The sequence below is a fragment of the Erinaceus europaeus genome, chromosome 9 (assembly GCF_950295315.1).
Source record: "Erinaceus europaeus chromosome 9, mEriEur2.1, whole genome shotgun sequence".
Taxonomy (NCBI): Eukaryota; Metazoa; Chordata; class Mammalia; order Eulipotyphla; family Erinaceidae; genus Erinaceus; species Erinaceus europaeus.
Window position 1 is genome coordinate 52,559,278 of NC_080170.1, and position 25,260 is coordinate 52,584,537.

The 25,260-nt window shown below is 40.3% G+C and overlaps 1 protein-coding gene across 8 annotated transcripts in view; it reads right to left on the reverse strand.

Annotated features, from left to right (window-relative positions):
* Positions 1–25,260, reverse strand: part of RABGAP1L (RAB GTPase activating protein 1 like) — a 527,154-nt gene that overhangs the window by 17,918 nt on the left and 483,976 nt on the right. For 5 of the 8 annotated variants that reach the window (XM_060197904.1, XM_060197907.1, XM_060197908.1 and 2 more), the window contains 2 exons: positions 14,041–14,133; positions 2,240–2,350 (listed from right to left, as the gene is read on the reverse strand). In XM_060197904.1, coding sequence (XP_060053887.1) covers positions 2,240–2,350; positions 14,041–14,133 — 204 coding nt within the window. Of the gene's footprint in view, positions 1–2,239; positions 2,351–6,102; positions 6,432–13,550; positions 13,867–14,040; positions 14,134–25,260 lie in introns of those variants that run through there. The other 3 variants (XM_060197906.1, XM_060197911.1, XM_060197910.1) reach the window with 2 other exon arrangements.

Consider the following 25,260-nt stretch of genomic DNA (forward strand, 5'->3'; position numbering starts at 1 on the left):
TGAGTTCAAGTGCTTACATCATATACATTTAGTTAACTACCTTAAGAAAACTATTGAGAGGCAGGGTCAAGGTGGTGAAATGAGATACTCTGTGCTTTCCTCCTCCTGCAACACAGCAAAACCATAATAAAATATGGGAATTCCTGTGTAGAAACAGGTCTGACTCTTAAGCAGGCCTCCACAAAAGTGACAAAGTCTCAGATCAAGGTGGTGAGGACAAAAGAATAGTTTCCCCAGTGAGAAAATCTCTCCTACTCCCAACAATCAATGAAGAAAAGCTCACTACAGTACCCACCTTTAACCAAGCAAGCAGACGACAGGCTGAACCAGAATCCCAACACCTCAATCCTACTACAATTTTATGCCTACTAGTTCACAATGGTTAATGGGGCATAAAAGCTATTAATCGGGAGTCAGGCGGTAGCGCAGCAGGTTAAGCACATGGCACGAAGCACAAGGACTAGTGTCAAGAATCCCGGTTCGAGCCCCTGGCTCCCCACCTGCAGGGGAGTCACTTCATAAGTAGTGAAGCAGGTCTACAGGTGTCTATCTTTCTCTCCCCCTCTCTGTCTTCCCCTCCTCTCTCCATTTCTCTCTGTCCTATCCAACAATGATCCAACAACGGCAACATCATTAACAACAATAAAACAAGGGCAACAAAAGAGAAAATAAATAAACATATAAAAAAAGCTATTAACCATGTGTGAGTTGCCACAGTAGCCCTTCCAAAAAAACCCAGAAGTTTGCCAAGATCAACCCTAAAAAATAAATGGCCATGTTGAAATTTAGCCTCCATAGTACCAGACCTTTTGGGAAGGAGTCAGGGAGAAAGAAGCACTATGTTTATGACTCACAGCCTGCAACAGTCTATACTTACATCAGTCTGAAAAGCAGCCTTAAACTTCTGGTCACTAACCAGGCTGACTTGACCTTAGTCTCTCCAACCAGGCACTTATAATTATAAACCTTTGGTCAATACCCAGGCTCAGGTCCTCACAGGTCATCAAACATAATGGGGGATTGGTGAAACAGCTCACTTGCATAGCACAGTACTTTATCATGGGCACAACCCGGGTTTCAGCCTGGCCCCTACCACACTGAAGGAAACATTCATGCTGTGGTGCCCTTTCCTCTCTCTCTCTACCTAATAAGCAAAAAGAAAAAATGGAGGAAATTACCCACAGTGATGGGTCAAGACAAGTATAGTTTGAAGACAGTCCCAAATTGAAAAGTTATGTAAATTCCCTAAAGAAAAATCCAAAGTTATGATCCTAAAGATGCTCACCAAAATGAGAAGCTTGGGGCTGGGTGGTGGCACACCTGGTTGAGCATACATGCTACAAAATGAGAAGCTCACTGAAAGAAATTTTCAACAGTCAGAGAAAGTATGAAAGAAGTCCTAACAGAAAACTGAAAGATAAAGAAGAAAGTGGCTGAGTACAAAAAGTTCTTCAGTTGTCAGAACTGTCATCAAGAAAGAGGAATTAGATGATCTACTGTCTTCCCAGCCATGCTAAGGTGAATAAACACATACTGCTGTGGGGCTGCTATTGCACCCTGGCAAGTAGATACTTTTTCACATCCATTGCATGTGAGAGCTGACTCACGTGGCTGCTCAGTGGGGCTATGAAGGTCTACGCCAGGATGCCCTGGCTCTTAGCAATGGGGTACATGCCAGTTTCATAATCCCCAGCTGTTCCTGTAACATGTAACATCTTCATGGTCACTGCAGCTAAGTCTTCCAAGGACAAAGTAAAGTGATTCCACTGTTAGAGGGTATTAGTAGGTGCTCATTGGCTGATATTCTCAGCTAACTATGCCAGCAAGCCCTCAGTTTAAAGGAAGTAGATAAACACAAGAGACATTGAGAAGTTGGAGAGTTATTTAAAAGTGCGTGGCACATACCATTTGCAATCGCTCACACCATTCTCAAAGACAGGCTGGTATTGACCATCCTCTCCAATCTCCAGGAGGGGTCCCCTCCCACCCGTCATACCCACTACTGACCCACCACCCAGGTTCACTAAGTAAAAAGTGCAGGACAAGCGCCAGGAGGGCTTCCCAAGAGAACAGCTCAGTATATGACCTTGAGGAGGTGGTCAGCCCAATTTTTAAGAGGAAACAACAATCTTCTTCTTCTAGGGTTTGCCCTTCTTCCGTAGCCAGTCAACAGTGTCAGGTTGAGCCTGATGTAAAGTTTCGAGACCTCCTTAAGCTCATCTGATCCAGGTAAGCTCACCTGATCCAAGTCGTTCCTCAGAGCTATCTTGCTGGTCACTAGCTCATGGGCAAGGTCATCATTCTCCTGCTCCAGCCTCATGCTGGCTTCCTGCAATCTCCGGTTCTCCCTCTGCAAAGAAAGAGTAAAAACCAGACATGGGGCATTAGCACCAACAATCCCACCAGGAACAAGCAGAGTTGGTGAGAAACACAAGCAGCAACAAAGTGAACTTAGAAGGTGTAAAAGGAGAAGGTGCAAGTGGCAGCACAGGAAGCAGGATTGCTGTTGGGGAAACAACAGTGAGTTCAGGTGGCTGTGCAGATGCAGGTCTCTACCCAGTGAGAATAGCTGTCGTCCCTCACACTCTCCAGACAGCATTTGTTATTAAAAAAACAAACAAAAAAAAAAAAAACTGTGCCACAAAAGCAAAATACCCAAAGGTAACGCAAATCCTACAAGATCTAACTCTGAACACAGAGATAAGCAACTCTTTATATGAAACATGCACAATTTCCCCACCCTTCACCTCCGAGGAAACTGCCAGATCAGTAGGGAAAAAATGGAGGTGCCTCTAGATAACTCTTCAAATGGTCCCCATATCCGGTTCAGATAAACAGAGTATATGTGACAGCATGGAATCAGAATCTGGATGCACGGGTTCATGACTTTGCTTGAAACTAAATTTTCATTCTCTGGGTAAGAACCTATTTATTTTTCTGGACATCAGTTCATGTGTTAGGAATGGCAATAGTCTTTGTGATAAAGTCTCTAAATGTTTTTCTTAAGTGTCAGATTACAAGATTCTGGAAAAAAAATGAATTACTGAATTTTTGTCCTCCTACCCCCACCCCATCCCTACAGCATCTAAGAAAAATGTGAAGTAAAATGACAGAAAGGTAGTATGGATCAAATGACTAATTCTTAAGTAAGGTCATCCCTTAGCAAGCCATTATGAAGTGGGTACATGCACCTCTGTTTTCAGAATTCCATTCTAAAGTACTTTCTTTCCCCCTAGTAACAGTTAAAGATTTTAAAATAAGCTGACAGGAAAGACTGCAATATGATGAGACCTTCCTGTTTGGGGTGTTTGGGGTGACACTCCCAATAGTGCTTCTGCAAGGATGGCAAAACCACAGACAAAGCAGGGTCATACAACCAGAGGTCCAACCTCTGTCCTAAAGAGAGCAAAGAGTAGAGGGAACGAATACTATCCTTTACATGCCCTCTATGGTCTGCTATATGGAAAAGAACTTTCTTCTTCTCTTTTTGTTTTTAAAGAATGGCTCAGAAACTCATTAATAATGACTAAGTCAGAGATGAGACACTCTTGAAGTAGAGGGTCCAAAGATGGTAAGTTAGAAGCTAGAAAATGAACCCTCTGTGAGTCTTTACAGGCAATCAACAAGGTCTATTTCTGTTTCTTCTGTTGGAAAATCCACTGGAATATCAAAACACTTTTAGAAAGGATATCTACTAAAAAGATAAGAAATGATCTCAAATTCCATGCAATATTAAAATATAAGTGAAAAAATGCCTAATAACAGAAGATGCTTATACTCCCTTATAGAAACAAAAGCTAAGTAAATGGAAAACCCATTTTCACAACAATATAGAAAAATATTAAGTGTGGATATTTTTATTGTCTTTGTGCTTTTAAAATGTTGCCAGGTTTTCTACAGTGAATGTTTAACACATCTGTCACCCCCCCACACCCAAATAAAAAGGCAATTCAGAATTCCAATTCTACTGGAGAAAATGAAATGACAACATGAGAATTTAGGAATTTAATTCTATTCTTGTAAGTCCTGTGCTATCAGAAACCATACAAGATCTTCCTCTGTGACTCAAGCATAATGCAATCTCTCAAAAGCACTGCCTTGTCAGCAAGGAACCCACTTCCCTCCCCAAGATGGTGGGGACAAACTGTATCCTTCAAATTCCATCTGTCTTTTCTATCTACAAAAGGGCAATACAAGTTGGGACTAAAATATCTTTTATAAAAACAGGGCACTGGGGCCAGGCTGTGGTGAACTCAGCTGAGTGCACACAGTGTGTAAGGACCCAGGTTCAAGACCCTAGCCCCCACTAGCAGGGGGGAAACTTCATGAGTGGTAAAGGAGTACTGCAGGTGTCTCTATCAAAAATAAATACATAAAAAATTTTTAAATATTTTTAAAAAACACACAAGACATCTATAAGTAGAATCTGTCAATCTTTACCGGGAAAAAAAACAAAAACTAGTAGGGGCTGGAGAATTAGTCTTTCATTCTGGTATACTGAATCAGAATGCTTTGTGGGAATAATTCATATATTTGTTTAAAAACTTACATTTTAAAAATTATTCGGGATCAGCAAGATAGTTTATCTGGGAGGGTGACTGCTTTGCCATGCAGACAACCCAGGCTGAGCCCAGTCATCGCCACACTGGGGAACACTTGTTCGTTGTGACCTTTCCTTCTATTCCTTTCCCTCTGTCTTTATCTAACAAAGCTTGTAGCAGTGAAGTCCCAGAAACAGCTAAATAAATATTTTTTAAGATGATTCGGAAACTTTTCCAGTAGATTTCCTCCTTGCCAGGAAGTAGCAATACATAGCACAATTTCATCAGGACATATTTCATGAGGCAGAATGCTTAGTCATAGAAAAGATTTTTCTCATTTCTTGGTAAACAGAAGAGACCTAAGACTCCCCTAATACCTACTCCTGAATTAAGTGTACTATTTTTACTGAAACTGAGATTATAAGACTCCAGAGTCCTAAAAGTTCTCACGGCCTTTCTTTACATCACATTAGTTTGGTGTCAGGGAAAATGCTGCAGCTACCAGTTTAATATGTGCTCAAACTGGGTTAAAATGACCTCCAGGTAAAGTCATGCAATGTTCGTGGAAAAGCACTTGACTCAAAATATTTAAAAATACACACCAGTTTGAAACACACACCCAGTCAATACTTGGTTGTCCATGGAAAGAAAGTGTCTATACTATGTATTCTATGAAAGAGAAGGAATCTTGGGATTTCCCATTTCCACAGCTATTATAATTCAAAGCCTGAGAGTCTCCATACAGACACACAAAGTGGGATGGAAGAGGTTTGGGTGAAATTCTCAGTGTCTAAGGGTCCCTAGAAAGCAAAATAGCCTGCTGGCTTGGCTCTATGAAGAAGCTTCAGTTCAGAGTCCGCAAAGCAAGCAGCTCAGTGGGAAATGCCACACTTCTGCTCTGCACTCAGACAGGTGGGAAAGCAAGCCATGGGCCAAAATGCAGTATCGTCCTCCAAAGTGTGAGGGGATCCCTGGAAACTCTAGTGCCCCATGTCCCCTAGAACTATAGCAGAAGGAAATGTTCTGGGAGGAACTTGCTCACACTGCTAGAAAGTGAACACTTACTTGGCAGTCTTTTCAAGTTGGTTCAAGAAAACATTTACCTTGGAATCAGAATGGAGCAGGTTTGGTTTTGATGGGCCTGGAGGAGGCAGGAACCAAGCTGGATTCATTTTAAGGTGCTGGCAAGGGTTGCTGACCTGAGAGGGGCTGAAGGTAGCACTTAATACCTCCACCAGTACAGGGGCATTCTGAGACCTTGAGCACCAGCACATGGACTGAGTCTGTGCCCAAAACAAACAATAGCCATCTCTATTTAAAGGGACTAAAGGAGAGGCTGCTTACAAAGCCTTCAGACTACATCACACTGTGCAATGTCCTCCAACTCACACAGCAGACAATATCTGAACAAATACACAACTTTCTAGCTACTCCCTCCATGTGGCACAAATGTGCAGATGGAAAAGTTGGGTTAGGGACTGTGGGGAGGAGGATACTGCATTTTTCAGACAGACACTAATCATACAGACAGACACATAAAAAAAAAAGAAGAAGAACTTACCTCCTCAAAAGTCATAGACCAACTACCGTTTTCAACCATAGGTACAAAGAAAATTGAAAATAAAAAAAAAATCCAGTGAAATCACACACCTAACACATCAAGGAAATGGCAAGAACAAAAACACATTCGTTAATGCTGATTTGTGATCTGTTTTCCTTAGAAGGTCAAATGCTCTAAGTTCTCCCTAGGACTGTGAATGTTCAATGAAAAAATAGATATTTCAGGCAACCAGTTGGCAAGTCTCAATTCAGGAAGACAGTGCACTCCTCCCTCCCCTCACTGCTGGTTGTAGTTTGCTGGCTGATGAAAAATGCTGTCTACTAAGCAATTAAGCCACTCTTGTGAGTTGTTTATGCTGTGTTGTTAAAAGTCGGGTGGAAGGAACTTCCTTATATGACAAAGTCAGAAACCTTGCAAAGCAGTTCGTCTTTTGGTAAACAATGAAATTGTGGGGCAGGAGCATGTGAAAAGAAACTGGATTCCATATCTCCTGGATTTCTAGCAGTTGAAGTTTGGGTGGAGTCAGAAAGGGCACAGGGAATGTCATTAATCCCAAGATGAGAAACCAAAGAAATATGAACTGGCAGTCCAAAGAAAATCAACTAAGCCTTAAATTTTACCAGGGGTGGGGAGCCTTTTTTTCTGCCAAGGACCATTTGGATATTTATAACAACATTTGCAGCCCATACCAAATGATCAACTAAAAAACTAACACAATGTTGCTATGAAAAAAAAGGTTGTTATTACTGAATTTTGAGTCCTGCCTGTGGTTGCCTTGGCAGGGCCACACCAAATGATTTCACAGGCTCAGCCCCCGGGTTAGAAGTGCTCTACCCCTGCCTTAAAGGAAAATATGATGGGGAACAAGGCAGCTTTAGAAACTTCACCTCAGTGCCTTAGAGTGTTGTCTGGTGTTGTGTGGATTTTTGGCACAAAGATGATTAGGGAGCAAGAGAGAAAAGTTTTTTCTAAAATACTAAAGCACTTTTGATGAGCAACTGTACATTCCACTTGTCTTCTTTTAAATATCTCTTAGGAAAGAGTTGATCAATCGTGTTCAAATATCAGCAAACTTTTTTTTTTTACATACAAAGTCAAATATTTGTAGATGGAATGTTTGCATGTTTACAATGTAAATGAATATTTGAAAAAAGAATCTGGATATTTACAATAGTATTTTTAATTCTTTTTTTATATTTAAAAATTATTTATTTATTTATTCCCTTTTGTTGCCCTTGTTGTTTTATTGTTGTAGTTATTACTGTTGTCATTGTTGTTGGATAGGACAAAGAGACATGGAGAGAGGAGGAGAAGACATGGAGGGGAGAAAGATAAACATCTGCAGACCTGCTTCACCGCCTGTGAAGCGACTCCCCTGCAAGTGGGGAGCCAGGGGCTTAAACCGGGATCCCTATGCTTGTCCTTGTGCTTTGTGCCACCTGCGCTTAACCCGCTGTGCTTCTGCCCTGTTTGTTTGTTTGTTTTCTAAGCCAGCTCAATGCTCAGCTCTGGTTTCTGATGGTGCCAAGGACTAACCCTGGAGCCTCTAGTGTCTCAGACATGAAAGCCTGTTGCATAAACCACTGTGATATTTCCCAATCTTTATTTGAAATAGTTTTATGCTGATACATCTGATTTGGTCTTTCTAGTGAATTTTTTTTTAAATCATAATGTCAAGCCCAAAACAAAATTTTATCAAAGGATAGCAAAATAGCTCACTTGACCTTAGGTAAGGCTTCAACACACTAGAACATCAAATAATAAATATTTTGGGCTCAGGACATAAGATATTTGTTGAAACCATTCAACTCTATTATCCAGCAAAAGCAATCAAACAATACCTAAGCAAAGGGGAGTGACCTAAACAAGACAAGAGTTGGCTGGGTTTCAACAAAATTTTATCTATAGGGAGTCAGGCGTTAGCACAGCAGGTTAAGCGCACGTGGTGTGAAGTGCAAGGACTGAGGTAAGGATCCCTGTTCCAGCCCCCAGCTCCCCACCTGCAGGGGAATCACTTCACAGGCAGTGAAGCAGGTCTGCAGGTGTTTATCTTTCTCTCCCCCTCTCTGTCTCCCCTCCTCTCTCGGTTTTTCTCTGTCCTATCCAACCACAACAACAACAACAATAATAACCACAACAATGATAAAAAAAAAAAACAAGGGCAACAAAAGGGTAAAAATGGTCTCCAGGAGCAGTGGATTCATGGTGCAGGCTGGAGGTAAAAATATATATATATATATCTATAAATACTGGCAGCGGGCCACATCTGGTGCCCAGGCCAGTCTATAGCTTCTACTGTCTACAACTCAAGTTGTTAATGAACTTCTCTTTCTTGTGGTCCAGGAGGTGGTGCAGTGGATAAAACACTGGATTCTCAACCATGAGGTCCTAAATTCGATCCCCGGCAGCACATGTACCAGAGTGATATCTGGTTCTTTCTCTTCTCCTAACTCTCTCATGAATAAATAAATTCTTTAAAAAAAAAAAACTTTTCTTTTTTTAATTTTTTTTCTTAAATTTATGTTTCCCTTCTTGTTGCTTTTGTTGTTTTCTATTGTTGTAGATGTCGTCGTTGTTGGATAGGACAGAGAGAAATGGAGAAAGGAGGGGGAGGTAGAGGGGGAGAGAAAGATAGACACCTGCAGACCTGCTTCACCGCCTGTGAAGCGACTCCCCTGCAGGTGGGGAGCCGGGGCTCGAACTGCAATCCTTATGCTGGTCCTTGTGCTTTGCACCACCTGCGCTTAATCCACTGCGCTACTGCCAACTCCCTGAACTTCTCTTTCTTTATCTCTTACTTTTTTTTTTCTTTTGTTTTGCCACCATGGCTTATCAGACCTGTGCACTTCTACTATTCCCAGTACACTCTTTGTTGTAGTTGTTTGTTTCCTATCAGCATCAGAGCCAGAAAGGGAGAGAAGAGATACTGCATTAACAGCTCTATCTGTGATTTCCATTTGCATGTTGTTCCCATGTGGTTCCTGGGTCCCTGCATATGGTAAAATGTGTACTTTACCAGGTAAGCTATCTCAAAGCCCCTATAAATCAAATCTTTAATAAAGCAAATAGACTTTTTAAAATCTACAGATGATGCAGAAACTTAGGAGTATGACAATTTTCTCAGTAATTCTACTTTAACAGGAAACAAAGCTTCTTCCTAAGAATTAAATAAAACACTTGGAAGAATTCTGAAGATCACTAAGAAACATACTTAGAAAGTATTAGTGTGCGTAACATTTGTACCTTCCCAGAGTGTTAAGTATATAACTTAATCAGTAAACAAGTGTCAACAGGAACCCCTAGTTCCTTCTTCATTGAGTTGCTTAAGAAGCTTCAAGAGAGTTTTTGATTGCTTTCTCTGCCACCTACAAAATATGGGCTCCCTAGAATAAAGTGGAACTTAAGAAACAAAGAAAGGAAAAATACAGGGTAAAACCTCACTTAGATAAGGTCTACATCAGCAGATTCAAGGACACTGAAGGGGGAGGGGGGAGGGAAGGGGAAGGGGACAGGGAATCAATGTCCTAATGAGGAGGAAGAGGAGTTGGGGGAGGATGTGGTTGCTGTTACCTATCATGTCAACAGTCATTTTCCCCAACGAAGTGATTAAAAAAAAAAAAAACAGGCTTACTTTATTAATCAGCTCAAAAACAGAGCTTGTCATTAAGTTATGATCTGAACAAAGAAGCTATCCTTTTGACTATTACTGTTCATTACAGGCACATTATTTCATAACAAAAATATTTCCAAAGCCAACAACAGTCTATGTGGTATGGAAAAACTGTGAAGGGTCTGTTTATTTTCATGGCAGAAAAACATTTGCAAAGATGGATTCACTTATCTTGCTTTATCTGAATAAGTAATGATTCAATACAGAAAGAAAAAAGGACTTTTTACCAGTCAAAAAGTTTAGCATAATTCAGTCCCCTTTCTCCTACACAGATACTACTTAGCTCAGGCTTACAGTGGGGCAGGGGACTGCATCTGGAACTCTGAAGTCTCAGGCATGATTTTTTTTTTTTTTTTTTGCGTAACTATTATGTTATTTCCCTTTTCCCCACCCAATTTAAACTTCTTGAGGGGCTGGTAGTGGTGCGCCCTGTTATAGTGTGCACACATTATAGTGTGCAAGTAACTGGGTTCAAGCCCCTAGTTCTCACCTATAAGGGGAAGGTTCACAAGTGAATAGGTGCTGGCTGCAGGTGTCTATGGCTCTCCCCTATCAATTTTTTGTCTATCAAACAAATTATAATAAGATTTAATTTTTTAACTTCTTGTCAAATGAAAAGCAAAATGTGACAACTGCTTGAAAGTACCTTATTAAATATGTAAGGATAGCAAATACTACAAGTACCATTAAACTTCATCTCAAATATTTTTTGCATTGTTTTACTATGTATAGTTAAGTAGATTAATGTAAGTTATACAAAAAGACAATTACTTTTAAAATTATTATTCATTAAGAAAAACTGCAACTTGGAAGAATCATTTTCTATTCGAGCTACATTTTAATTAAAAAAAAAACTTGCTATATCTAACCTCAAGAATAAAGCTGAACATTCCAAATTTAATTATACTAAATGTGATACCTCAAGTCTGTGTCCCAAACTCAAGAGAATTTCAGTATTCCTGATACTTTGTAGGATCTCCCTCTAGAATAGGTAATAACATAAACATTATGTATTGGGAGATTCAGTGAACTTAATTAATTAGCTGTGCCTTATAAGACTTAACCCACATTTGTACAAGCAGGTGTTTAATTAAGCAAGAAGTATAACAACTTGTAGAGGTTACAGAAAAAGTACAACATATTATAGTATCAATGGAAATTTTTTTCCAAATGAATACAATTTACTTCCTGAAAACAGCATTTTCTAAAATTGGTAGCTGTTGATTAAAGGCTTGGCTATGATTATTATTATTATTATTATGTACTGAAAGAGGGCTGGTGAGACAGTATAATGTTTACGCAAAAGAATCTCATGCTTGAGGCTCTGAGGTCTCCAGTTCAATCCCCAACACCACCATAAGTCAGAGTGGAGCAGTGCTCTGAGGACCTTTCTCTGTCTCTCTCTCGCTCATTAAAATAAAATATCTAAAAACATTTTTAAAATGCACTGAAAGAGCTGCATAATCATGAATGTGTGTTTCCTAGGGTCTGTACAAAAGTGAAAATGTACATACTATATTGCTTTAGCCAACCTTTTGTCCTTCATTTCCTTGACTTTGACATTAATACATTTACAAAGCAAAACAGAACAGATAAAGATTATCATACATACCTTGTCAAATCTAAGTTAAGAAAGAAAATCAGAGGCTTAGAATGTCCTATTTTTCTCTTCCAATAAATTTTCTCTCTCTTGTTATCTAGTCAGGAAGAACAGAAAGTATACAACAAAAGCTGCATGCAGTCATTTTAGGGCTCACTGAAATTCAAATACAAACTGATTCTAAAGCCAGGAAGCAGATACATGTTACCCGTTTATGTCTGGCTATGTGTATGCACGTCTGTGTGTGCACAAATGAAATAGGCATCAAGGGACTGGGTGGTGGCGCACCTGGTTGAGCGCACATGTTGCAATGTGCAAGGACCCAGGTTCGAGCCCCTGGTCCCCACCTGTAGGGGGAAAAGCTTTGCGAGGGGTAAAACAGGGTTGCAGGTGTCTCTCTGTCTCTTTCCCTCTCTGTCCCTTCTGCTCAATTTCTGACTGTCTCTATCCAATAAATAAAGATAATAACAAATTAAAAAAAAAAGAAATAGGCATCAAAAAGGAACATCCTATCTACCTATCTGGGCCTTTTCCCCTTAGTTAGGACTCTACATAGGATCTACAGTCAATCATTAACTCCAGGTCTGACAGAGAGTTCTCTCTCCTACAGGTAAATCTGTTGTGTCTGGGGGGGTTCAGAAAAGGCTTGCTGGCAATCTTCATGGAACCTTTTGTTTGGGTCTGTAGGGTATTTTTTTTTTTTTGAAAAATAATTCACATAAAATTATCATCTTAAAAAATATAATTTGGTGGCTTTAGTATATTCACAGGGTTTGCAAATATCACCACTAATTCTAGAACATTTTCACCAAGAGCAGGACTTTAAAATGTAATCTAAATGAACACAATTTTATCTCTTTTATGTGTATATGTGTGGTTGATATTTAAGTGTTCGGTAACGATGTACTGTGACATAAACTCAAGACACTTATTTAGACAGATATATAGGTAGAACCACTTTATTCTATAGTGAGCTACATTGTTGGGTCTTTAATTCCACCTCTGGCTTCCTTTTAATTCTACCTCTAGCTTCCTTCTAATAGTCCAGTTTGTGCACTATCATGTCCAAGTGAAATAATAATATATGGAAAATCTCTTAGAATACCTAATCATGGGGAGTCGGGCGGTAGCGCAGCGGGTTAAGCGCAGGTGGCGCTAAGTACAAGGACCAGCGGAAGGATCCCGGTTCGAGCCCCCGGCTCCCCACCTGCAAGGGAGTCACTTTACAGGTGAAGCAGGTCTGCAGGTATCTGTCTTTCTCTCCCCCCTCTGTCTTCCCCTCCTCTCTCCATTTCTCTCTGTCCTATCCAACAACAATGACATCAATAATAACTACAACAACAAAAACAAGGGCAACAAAATAAATAAATAAATATTTAAAAAAAAAAAAGAATACCTTATCATATGACATTTCTAGGTCTGTCTTTGAAAAACAATAATTTCCAAGGCAGGGGAGAGAGCATAATGGTGATGCAAAGAAACTCATGCTTGAGGCTCCAGGTTGAAACCTCCCCCCCATCCCCCCGCAACACACACACCCCACCATAAATCAGAGTTGAGCAGAGCTCTGGTACAAAAAAAGAAAAAAATAGGGCAGGGGTAGATAGCATAATGGTTATGCAAACAGACTGTCAAGCCTGAGGCTCTGAAGTCCTAGGTCCAAACCCACCTCACCATCATAAGCTAGAGCTGATCAGTGCTCTGACAAAAATTTAAAAAATAATAATAATAAAATATTGCCACATCTTTGTAACTTCCTTTCCATAAGCAAACTAGGGGGCAGACTTGGCATCTGGAACACTGTGGGTTATTTCAGGGTGATTTTCTCAGTACCTTCCCTGGCCAGACACTCCAGTATTGGTGATATTCAACATGAAAACAAGATGTTCTTATCTAGTATACCAACTTTTATGCATCTGTAGGAATGTGAAGCGTTTAAATATGTTGACGAGTCAGAATTCAGTAGGCAAAAATAAGTTTGAAATCAGCATTTCCCCAACACTGTTTAATGTTGCTAATTACCACAGATGAGATCTATCTTTATCAATGACCCATTTTAAAAAATACAATTAGCTAGGATGTTAAACAGAAGTCATTTTGATTCTAAAACTGCATCTATAGTCAAATGTCAGTTACTCATAAATTAGGTTGTGGAAATAAATGTTGCAACAAACACCATCACTGTGCTCGATATACCATTGTGGTTTTATTTTTCCTTCTGATTGAGTTTGTATTGTCAACACTTGCCCCAAACAGGTAAGTCTGAAATGCTCTTGTGCCAGTCTTGGAACAGGTCACCGTCTAAAAGTCTTTGTGGATGTGATCAAGCACAGCTAAAACAGTACTTTGCCATTTTTCCTTTTTTTTTTTTCCTCATTTTTGAAAGTAGTCGAGAGCCACTTTCTCTTTCTCTGTCCCTCTCTTTCTCTCAGCTTCTTATGAAGATTCCCAGTACAAATGCAACAGGTGGAGGAGTTACCTACAAATATACAAACTGAAAGAAGAGAAATATTATGTATGGATGGTGAGTTGAGAGTCTCCTGCAATAAAAACACATTTCGACATTTCACAGGGGCAAAGGGTAGCTAAGCAGTCAGGAACTGCTATACTTGCCACAGCTTCTGCATTAGGGTAAAGATGGCTGTGCCCTGATCCAGGCCTTCCGTACCTTGTATCTATCCATAGGGTCTTCTTGCTGCAGCTGACTTTCTCGCATGGTCTGATATTCTTTTTCATATTTCTTCAGCTTCTTGGTTGGCACCTGTAGGAGTTAGGGGAAAAGCATGTAAGGCAAAGACATTGTGTGGAAAAACATTCTGTCTCATATATTGCACAGTGAGATTGCCAGTAATCTAAAGGAGAAGACCCAACTAAAGTTAGAGGGAACTCTAGATCTCAGAGCAGAGGTCTGCAAATGTTTTTTGCACATGTTAAGACAGTACATTTCCTAGGCTTTGGGGGTTGCTTAGTCTGTTGACAACCACTCAACTATTACTACAAAGAAGTCCCCACAGGTGAGTCATAAGCAAATGACTATTTCCCAATAAAACTGATTTTGCAAAAACAGGTCATAGTTTGCCCATCTTTCTACTGCAATACTCCTGATGTCACAGTTTTCTCATTAGCATATTTAACGGTGATACTAATGCTGCTAATTACATTTAAGTAAAATTCATTCAGTCTTCTGTAATCTTGAAAATGAAAATAATTTTACAAAATAAAAACTGAGCAACAAAAATATTTATAATTAAGTCAATAAATCAGAAAGAAATAAGATTCTAAAATTTGTCACTAAAAATTCAATTATATAATTACTGTGCTTTATAAGCTAATATTGCAGTAACAGAAAATCCTCTGAACAACTCAGCTACTTCTCACTAAAATGATGTAATCATAAAAAGGCAACAGTCTATTTTCTGAAGAAAAAAAAGATTAGAATCTAGATTCTGAAATCAAACAAATATGTACAGTAAAATGTAATGTAGTATACTATAGTATTGTAGTCACAGGATTAACTAGATAGACTAGCATGTGAGTATGTACTATTTATTTACTAACTTTGTAACCCCTAGGCAAACAGATATTTAACTTTTCTTAATCTGAGTTTCTTCATCTGTCAAGTGTCAGACAATTTATTCATAATGGTTGTTGGGAGAATGAAATGACACAACATAAAGTATCTAAAGTAATACCTACATCATGGAAAATTTATCTAACTGCCCAATCAAAATTAACAAGTTACAATCTAATATGCTCCACATAGCAGACTAAGTCTGCATTTAGACTTTCCTAGGACAACCAAAATTATGTTATTCCTTCAGCTATCAAAATCTTTTCTTAATGCTTAAATTCCAAAGTGAATTGAAATGAGGGATTTTCTTTTTTTTTAAGTATCTTTATTTATTGAATAGACAGCCAGAAATTGAGAGGGTAGGGAGAGACAGAGAGGGGGAGAGACAGAGAGACACCTGCAGAACTGTTTCACCACTCGTGAAGCTTTCCCCCTGCAGGTGGGGACCAGGGGCTCAAACTCAGATCTTCACACATTGTAACAGTTATGTGCACTCAACCAGGTGTGCCACCACCCAGCCCCTGGGATTTCCTTCTTCTTCTTTTTTTTTTTTTTTAAGATTTTATTTATTTATTAATGAGAAAGATAGGAGGAGAAAGAACCAGATGTCACTCTGGTACTTGTGTTGCTGGGGATTGAACTTGGGAGTTCATGCTTGAGAACGGTGCTTAATCCATTGTGCCACCTCCTGGACCTTAAAGAGCTCATGAGTTTTCTTTCTTTCTTTTTTTTTTTTTTCCTCCTCCAGGGTTATTGCAGGGCTCGGTGCCTGCACCATGAATCCACCGCTCCTGGAGGCCATTTTTCCCCCCCTTTTGTTGCCCTTGTTGTAGCTTCGTTGTGGTTATTATTATTGCCCTTGTTGATGCAATTCATTGTTGGATAGGACAGAGAGAAATGGAGAGAGGAGGGGAAGACAGAGAAGGGGAGAGAAAGATAGACACCTGCAGACCTGCTTCACCACCTGTGAAGTGACTCCCCTGCAGGTGGGGAGCCGGGGGCTCGAACCGGGATCCTTACGCGGGTCCCTGCGCTTTGCGCCACATGCGCTTAACCCACTGCGCCACCGCCCGACTCCCCTCTCTCTTTTTTTCAGATTTTATTTATTTAGTTTTTTTTAAGAGATTGAAGATATATCTTTTGTTGAATTCTCAAGTTGAGAATAGCATATGGGTGTCCTTCACATTACCTATGTAAGATGAGCCTGCAACAGTATTTCCTATAAAAGTTTAAAATATGGCTTTTGGAAAATATGTGTGTGTGTGAGAGAGAATGAGAGAACAGAAAGCACCAGAATAAATGTAAAATTATTTTACAGCTTCTGGGAGGACAGTTTCTATGATCTAGAATATGGCTGGAGATTTCATTAGTAAAAGCACGAAGCAGTTACATATGCCAGACCTTCCACCTTCTGCACCCCAAAATGATCCTGAGTTCATTCCCAGAGGGATAAAGAATAGGGAAACTATCAAGGGAGGTGATTGGATATGGAGCTCTGAGGGTGGGCAATGTGTGGAAATGTACCAATGTCAATGTTTCCATTTTATAAATAAAAAATAATTAAAAAAAAAAAAGAGAAGCACAAACTCTTAGGCTTAGCCCCATCTTATTTGAGCAGCTCTGTCCCTTCCAGGGATGTCGTATGCTTTACATTGGTTTGTTCTAGCCCTCCCCTGTCAAGAGAATTGGATGAGTCCTGTTAATTTCGCGGGCCTGCTTGGCCCCGCCCCAAAGAACCCCGGGAGAGGGTTCCTGAGTTCGAGAGTGCTAGAGTTGCAGAGGGTTCCCGAGTACGAGAGTTCCTGAGTTCCTGAGTTCGAGAGTAAGGGAGAGGGTTCCTGAGTTCCAGAGAAAAAGAAAGAGTGAGAGGGTTCCTGAGTTCCAGAGAAAAAGAAAGAGTGCTTGCGCCGCCGCAAAGAGACAGCTGAGTTCTGTTTGGTGATTAGTTTGTCTTAGTTTATGAATCGTTGTTCCTGAATAAAGAAATACAGCTTCCCTGCCCAGCCGTTGTCTCCGCGTCTCTGTTACCCACTGTGAAGCTATCCCAGCCGGCAAGAGCCTACGAATTTTAACAACACAGGGAGCTTCCTACCATTCCAGGGTTGCCTGCCTTGCACCATGACTTAAGTCTCAATCATTGACTGTACTTGACAGACAGTCTAATAGTCAGTGGATGTCCCCTCACTCAAACAATACGTAAGTACATTGTGTACATTGTCTAGGATGGAACTGAATTATAAAAACACTGCTGAGTATTGTCATGAAAAACTCTCATCCTAGGTTTCTCAAGGGGACACTGACCAACTGGGGCTCCACAGGAACTAGCTGCATGACCTTAAGATCAGTCATAGAAGTAGGGAAATTAGCATGATCCTGTGCTGACAAAACAGCAGCATTCTTCTTTTTATATATATATATTATTTATTTATTGATGAGAAAGATAGGAGGAGAGAAAGAACCAGACATCACTCTGGTACATGTGCTGCCGGGGCTTGAACTCAGGACCTCACGCTTGAGAGTCCAGCACTTTATCCACTGCGCCACCTCCCGGACCACAGCAGCATTCTTCTTATTAACTCTATTAGGAGCCTCCATTTCCTCTAGCTTTCTTTGCACATAATGGTAATACACTTGGGAAATCAAAACCAGCCTCTCAAGACAAAATGCAAACACTGCACTGCATTGGCTATGGAACTAGGGGGAAAGGAAGGCCGAAAGCTACAAGTGATGACACATGTTCCCTTGCCCATCCCCACCCCCACTGCAGAGATCCAGGGGACAGTGAGAAGCCCTGGTACAAGCTAGTACTATTCATCCACAAGATTAAAAGTATTTCAATGCTTTTCCAACTGAATTGTGGTACCAGTGGGTACCAGCCAACACCAAACCTGAATTTCCTATGTGGCTCTAAAAGGATCCATTTGCCAAAAACTGAGTTATATGCAACCTGGGAGAGGACACAATGAACAAAAACTGAACTCTCAAGCATGAGGTCCTGAGTTTGACCCCTGACATTGCTGTGTCAGAGTGAGCCCTTATTCCCTTCCTCTATCCTTCTCATTAGTAAATAAACCTTTTTATTATATATTTTAAAAGACTGAGTTACACATTGTGGACATACTTCTGCAGAATTTCTTATAAAACCATATATATTTTTATTCAAACTATTATAAAGCTTTTTTTTTACACATAGGAGAGCCCTTTTAAAAGCGAGTCATGCTACTTAAGAGACTTATTTTAGTGTGAATTTTTCAAAAAATGCCTTAAATATTCTCAATACACTAATCCTTCCTCATCTGACTGAGACTGTAGGATGCTTGATTTCATGTAGAGCAGGTTCCCAGAACAATATGTTGCTAAGAAACCTTCCAAGTATGTTAATCCTGTGCAGTGGGTGACATTGAGTGCCCACATGTGACTGGCACAGCAAAAGGGGGAAAAGGCAAGAGAGCTATAACACTAATGTCTTTGACAGTCAAAGGAAACATATTGTTCCAGTTTCTAACACTATATTTCAAGACAGAATTTATTTTAGGGGATAAAATGCTGGGCTTGAAATTTTTATCAGAGAAACAAATAAAACCTAATTAATATGTAGTTTGAATTAAAAGAAGAGATCAGCATCAAGAATTACTGGAATAGAAAGAACCTATTATCTCAAAAGCAGTAGAGGTATTTCTTCTCTCAACATTAAAAAATTTCATGTAAGTGGTGCACTTAAGGACTAAGGCCACCCATCCTTTTACATTTCTACTATTTCTCCAACCATCCATCCTCTCTTTGCCTATTCAACACCTCCTAGTAGGCTAAGTATAGGAAACATCTTCAGAAAATTCACAAATGTTTAAGTGCAACTGATAATAAACACACACGACTTCCACATGACATTACTAAAAACAAATGGCCAGAGAGAAAATTGGATGCCAATCCTGGCAAAATCACCACTTTCACTTCTAGGTTCCAGTTCACAAGATGGGAGGTATGGCTAGGCAAACCAAATCTTGATATGTTGTCCATCTGAAACCCACTACTAAGTGAAGTAGCAAATGCTGGAAAGGAAGGAGCAAAACAGGCTAGGGAGGTTCTTAATCTGGCCTGTGCACAGGTATGTGTCTAAGGGAAGCCCGCCTGCGTTCCAAGGGACCAATTAATAAATGTTAGAAGAGAAAAAAGCAGTAAGATCAGGAAGGACTATTTCCAGTGGATTCTGAGTACTTTCCAGTGTTCTTAAAATCTTTCTAGAACCTATTATGTAAACAGTTTAGACAGGACAGCCTTATGCAAAGGAAAACTATATGCTTTAACAATTATGTAAGCAAGAGTTCTCTTAAAATTATGAAGGTGGTTGCAGGGTTAAACAGGTTTGCTTCTGTCAAATACTATGCTACTAATAATCAAATGACTTATACATCTTAGTGCTTCGATTATTTTATTTAGCTTTGTAAATGAGGGAAAGACAACATTGATGAGCTGCACAGCCTTGGAAGGCACTGGGCCAGTACTTCAATTCTGTATTATCTTAGCCTTGCAGTGTTAAGCTAGATTTACCATGTTTGTTCTATAAATGCTACCGAACAGGCCATGGCCGGTGCGCCGCTATGTTCCATCGCTGGGGAGCCAGAGACAACCCGAACTGCCCCTGCGGCTACAGACAGACTATGACCCACATAGTCAACGACTGCCACCTCTCCAGATTCAAAGGAGGTCTCGAAACTTTACATCAGGCTCAACCTGACGCTGTCGACTGGCTACGGAAGAGGGCAAACGCTAGAAGAAGAAGGGGACTAGGGAGCTAGGCGGTAGTGCAGCAGGTTAAGCACACATGGCGCAAAGCGCAAGGACTGGTGTAAGGATCCTGGATTGAGCCCCCAGCTCCCCACCTGCAGGGGAGTCACTTCACAAGCAGTGAAGCAGGTCTGCAGGTATCTATGTTTATTGTTTGTTTGTTTAAATAGACAAGTGGAAGAAAGGCCGATTAAGGCCAACAGCGGCGTTGGGAGTAAGTTAGCTGTTGCTTTTAGTTAAAGAGAAGCAGCAGTAAGAGAAAAAAGGAGTGAAGAAATGTGGAAGTATCTCAGAGAAGGGCATTCTCCATGGAGTTCCAGGTCTCCAAATAAAGAGAGTCTCTTTCAGTGGGTCCAACATCTTAAGGTCATTTGCACTAAATTGTAAATCTTTGGGGTTTTTACTCTCCCCACCCCCCTCCAGGTTAGAAAAGGAAGAAAATGGTCTCTTTAAAATATCCCCCTCTAGGGTCATTGCTGGGGCTCAGTGCTTGCACCATGAATCCACTGCTCCTGGAGGCCATTTTTCCCTCTTTTATTGCCTTTGTTGTTGTAGCCTTGTTGTGGTTATTATTGTTATTGTTGATGTCCTTCGTTGTTGGATAAGACAGAGAAATGGAGAGAAGAGGGGAAGGCAGAGAGAGAGGAGAGAAAGAGAGACATCTGCAGACCTGCTTCACTGCCTGTGAAGCAACTCCCCTATAGGTAGGGAGCCAGGGGCTCGAACTGAGATCCCTATGCCAGTCCTTGAGCTTTGTGCCACCTGCGCTCAACCCGCTGTGCTACACCTGACCCCCAGAATACCCCTTCTTAAGACTTTATGGAAGGGGGTCAGGTGGTGGCAGCTGAGAGAGCAAACATATTACCATGTGCAAGCACCTAGGTTCAAGGCCTTCTCTTCCCCCTACCCCCACCTGCAGGGGGGAAGCTTCACAAGAAGTGAAGCAATACTGCAAATATGTCTCTTTCTCTCTCACCCCTCCTGTTCTTTCATTTTCTATCTCTATCAAAAAGAAAGAAAAAGAAAAAATGTCACCAGGAGAGGTAGATTTTATGTGGAGTCACCATGCCCAGTCATAACCCTGGAGGCAAAAAAAAAAAAAAAAAAAAAAAACTTTATGGAATTTTAAGCAGACTTCTCCCAGAGTCAAATTCCTGGTTTTACCACCCCAGGGCCTGTTCGACCTTCTCTTCCTTCTAACTTGACCACAAAGTAGAGAGTGAAGGTGGCTTTTCTTTTTGTAAATTTCTACTTTTTGCTGGATGATACGGTCAACCTCTTGGGAAATTACAAAGTATAAAGGAAATTTAAGATTTAGAAGTTCAAGAGATAAAAGAGCTATGGAAGGAATATTCGTTATTGTTTTTTAATTTTCTCAGTCCATAAAAGCTGAAAGAAATAGCTATAGGCTAAAGCATGGAGCTAAAAACACAATCCAGAATTATGTTACACAGCTATACTTTCTGGCTAAGAGTACTCAAAGCCCCAGGAAGGCACTTTCAAGACAGGCCAGAAAACAAACAAACAAACAAATAAACAAAAATGCCAAAGCCACAGGAGATTTAGACTAGTTGATGAGAATGTGAACCCCTTAGAGGTTTAGGTTCAGTGACTATCTTCTGAAATAAAAATTAGACACATAGGTTTATCATTCTGGACATGAAAAGCAATTTGAATATGAAAGAACCTAAAACACTAAAAAGAAAATCTTTGATTGCTTTGGTAGTTTACAAGGATGATGAGAGACTATGGACAGGAGAGCCATCTTATTAGAACATTTAATATAAGTTATATTAATGATTTAATAGTGGTTTACCAGGTTATAGCATTAAAGGAATATAGTTCTACATGTACTCACTACCAAAGTTCTGTACCATCCCCTTTTTAGAGCATCTTGTCTTACAAAATGAATGGAACTAGTGGTGATTATGCTTAGAGAAGGTGAAAGACAACTACTGGACGGTCTCATTCATATGTAGAAAATATTGGGTTGTTAGAAAAGTCATGACATATTTTTCTTTTCTTTCTTTCTTTTTAAATATTTACTTATTTATTCCCTTTTGTTGCCCTTGTTGTTTTATTGTTGTAGTTATTATTGTTGTCGTCATTGTTGGATAGGACAGAGAGAAATGGAGAGAGGAGGGGAAAACAGAGAGGGGGAGAGAAAGACATCTGCAGACCTGCTTCACTGCTTGTGAAGTGATTCCCCTGCAGGTGGGGTGCCAGGGGCTGGAACCTCGAACCTTACGCTAGTCCTAGTGATTGCACCACATGCGCTTAACCAGCTGTGCTACCGCCCAATTTTTTAATTATTATTATCTTTATTGCATAGGAAAAGTCAGAAATCAGCGGGAAGGGGGCTATAGAGAGGGAGAGAGACAGACAGACAGATACATACATGCAGCCCTGCTTCACCACTTGCAAAGCTTTCCCCCTGCTGGTGGGGACTGGGGGCTCAAACCGGGTCCTTGAGCACTGTAATGTGTGCACTTAACCAGGTGCGCCACCACCCGGCCCCATTTTTCTGTTTCTCTATGCAAAAATGTGTCAAGTCTTTTCTAACAGCCTAATAGATAAGTGAAACACACAATCTTAAGGAATAGTTAAACTGTCTCTAAGACTTTGTAAAAATTATAGTGGTTTCACAGAAGAAGGGAGACTCAGAGCTTCAGTGGTGAGTGCAGTATGGAACTATATCCTTATAATCTTGTAAACCATTGTTAAATCACACTGTTAAACCACTAATAAAATTATATTTAATAAAAATATATAAATAAATAAAAACCTTGTCCCAGTAAAGAACTGGCAGGTTTTAAAATAGGGCAATAAAACAATTCAAACTGGGCTAGTTAGAATGTTAACCTGGGGGCCAGGCAGTAGGATACCTACCCACACTGTGCACAAGGACAAGGGTTTGAGCCCCTGTTCCTCACCTGCAGTGAGGACACTTCACTAGTAGTAAAGCAGGTTTCCAGGTGTTTATCTTTCTCTCTCCTTCCCTATCTCTCCCCTGTCAATTTCTCTCTGTCCTAGCAAATAAAATAGAAAGGAAAAAAATGGCTGCTGGTGGATATGTAGTGCCAGCACCAAGCCCCAGCGATAACTCTGGTGACAATTTAAAAAAAAAAAAAAGAATCCAGGAATGGCATAAATGCTCAACTAAAAAAAGAAGTAAAGGTAGCTTAGATTAAACAGTTATAAAAATAGTAAGGGAGAAAAGTTCTCTAAAGAACAGCAAAAACAGAAAAGGAAGGAGCAGTGAAAGAGAAGTCATTGCAGCTTGATAGAGTGATTCCAACTCATTAAAAAACCACTTAGGGTGGGGGGTTGGGCAGTAGCGCAGCGGCTTAAGAGCACATGGTGTGAAGCACAAGGACGGGGTCAGGATCCCGGTTTGAGCCCCTGGCTCCCTACCTGCAGGGGAGTCGGTTCACAAGTGGTGAAGTGGGTCTGCAAGTGTCTGTCTTTCTCTCCCCTTCTCTCGATTTCTCTCTGTCCTATCCAACAGCAATGTCAATAACAATAACGACAACAACAAGGGTAACAACAAGGGCAACAGGAGCAGTGGCTTCTTAGTGTAGGCATGGAGCCCCAGCAATACCCTGGAGGCAAAAAAAAAAAAAAACACTTAGGGCTATAACCAGCATTTCCTGGGATATGACTTTTCCTAACCTGGCAAGGATACCCTCAGGGGAAAAACAATCCTATTTTGCTTTTAACTTGGTATCTCAGGCTTTCACCAAATATTTAGGAGGCCTAAGGGTGATTTGTTCCAACTAAATGTATTTTTGAGGTCTCTAGACTCAAAATGGATTCTCTTAACTAATTGATCTATTGGAATAAAGAAGAGACAGATTAAGACTATGCCCATATATTTCCCCAAGTCTAGTGTTGAAGAAGATATGTGATGACATAGAGCTGATAAGTGGGAAGGCATAGAATCTGCTTAACATAGGATATTTCTGTTACCTAAATGAAAAAATTGTGATAACCAATTAAAAATGGCAGTTTTTCCTTGATATATTTGACAGAGCCAACAATTACCTCTGCTCTGTGGGGCAATTTCTAAAATGGTGCATAAGAATGAGGCAGTGTGAGGAGACGGTTATGTTACACAGTTGATACAGATTCTAAAATGAAATTCTTAAATTATGGGTGGAGGGGAGACAAAAATATCATGCAACCTAAATGCTTAACACAAAAAAGATATAAACCTGACAGTAAGTAAGAATAAGTCTAGAATTCTCATTTTGAAAAAGGCAACTTTCTAATATATTTTTTAAATTGTATCATTATTTTCTGTATAGTAGATGAAATGAGAATTTATTTGGGATGAAACCTGGCCCCACACGGGTAAAGGAAAGGCTAGAAGATTAGCTTCTCTGGTGCTTGTTGACAGTATGTCTACTGTTGTTTACTTGTGAATGACTGTTCTCCAAAGTCTGAGAATGGAGTGGTATTTACATTCCCATTTCCATGGGAACTGTATGGAAAAAAAAGAAAAAAATCAGGCATGGGGAAAGTGCATGTCAAGGGACATTTCCCTTCCACCCACCCAGCCAGCCCACATTTCCATGGGAACAGGAGTTGAAAGACCTCCAGCAGCTGAAAGTGAAAGCTCACTCACAGATGACAGCTTTTGAATGTCAGCTGAGAGCAGCAAATGACAGTTTACAGCAGCTGTTAAAATTTTTAAATGATGTTTTCCCTGATAAATTCCCCACTGTAATAATTTACAAGGAGGAAACTATCTAGCATGAGGAAGAGCACGTAACAGCATCTTTGGAACTTAGTCTGTTGCTGTCTTTCATAATTCTAAGATAAGATGTCATTGCTAAGAGGAGGAGCACGACAGGAAAGAGTTTGTAATGAACAGTAAGCTAGCTCATCACACTGATGTCACAAGCTTCCTTCAAAGCAGGATGTGGAAAGTCTAAAGGAATTAATTAAACTGAGGGAGGAGAGAGCAGGAAATTGGGCAGAGTGATCTAATTTGACATTTTAAAACGAATCGTTTTATTACAAGAAACCATGTGAAGACTACCAGCTACACTTAGATTTAGAACTCTGAACCTAGTGGACTTGGTGAGATCAAGCACTGAAAAAGAATACTAGGAGTTGGGGGCTAACTCATCCAGCAGAGTGCATTCCTTGCCATGCAAATGGCCTGTGTCATATTACACTGTGTATACAGGCAGCAACTTCTTTGACTACTCTGCTGTTGTTAGACTTAGGTTCCCAAAATAGAGCTGCCATGAACACAGGTGTGCAAAGATCTCCTCAGATAAATATTTTTTTGTGTTCTGCAGAACTTGGACTGGGTTTGGCGTATCACAAAGTAAATGAGTCTAGGAGGAGGGGGGATTTTTAGGTCCTGGTGCAAAATAGTGGTGGAGGACCTAGGCAGGAGGCTAGAGTGTTTTGTAGAAAACTGAAAAATGATACACATGTACCAATAATTGTATTTACTGTCTTGGGAGCAGAGGTAGCTCGCTAGGTAGGGCATGTGCCCAGGTCAAGTTCCAACAGTAG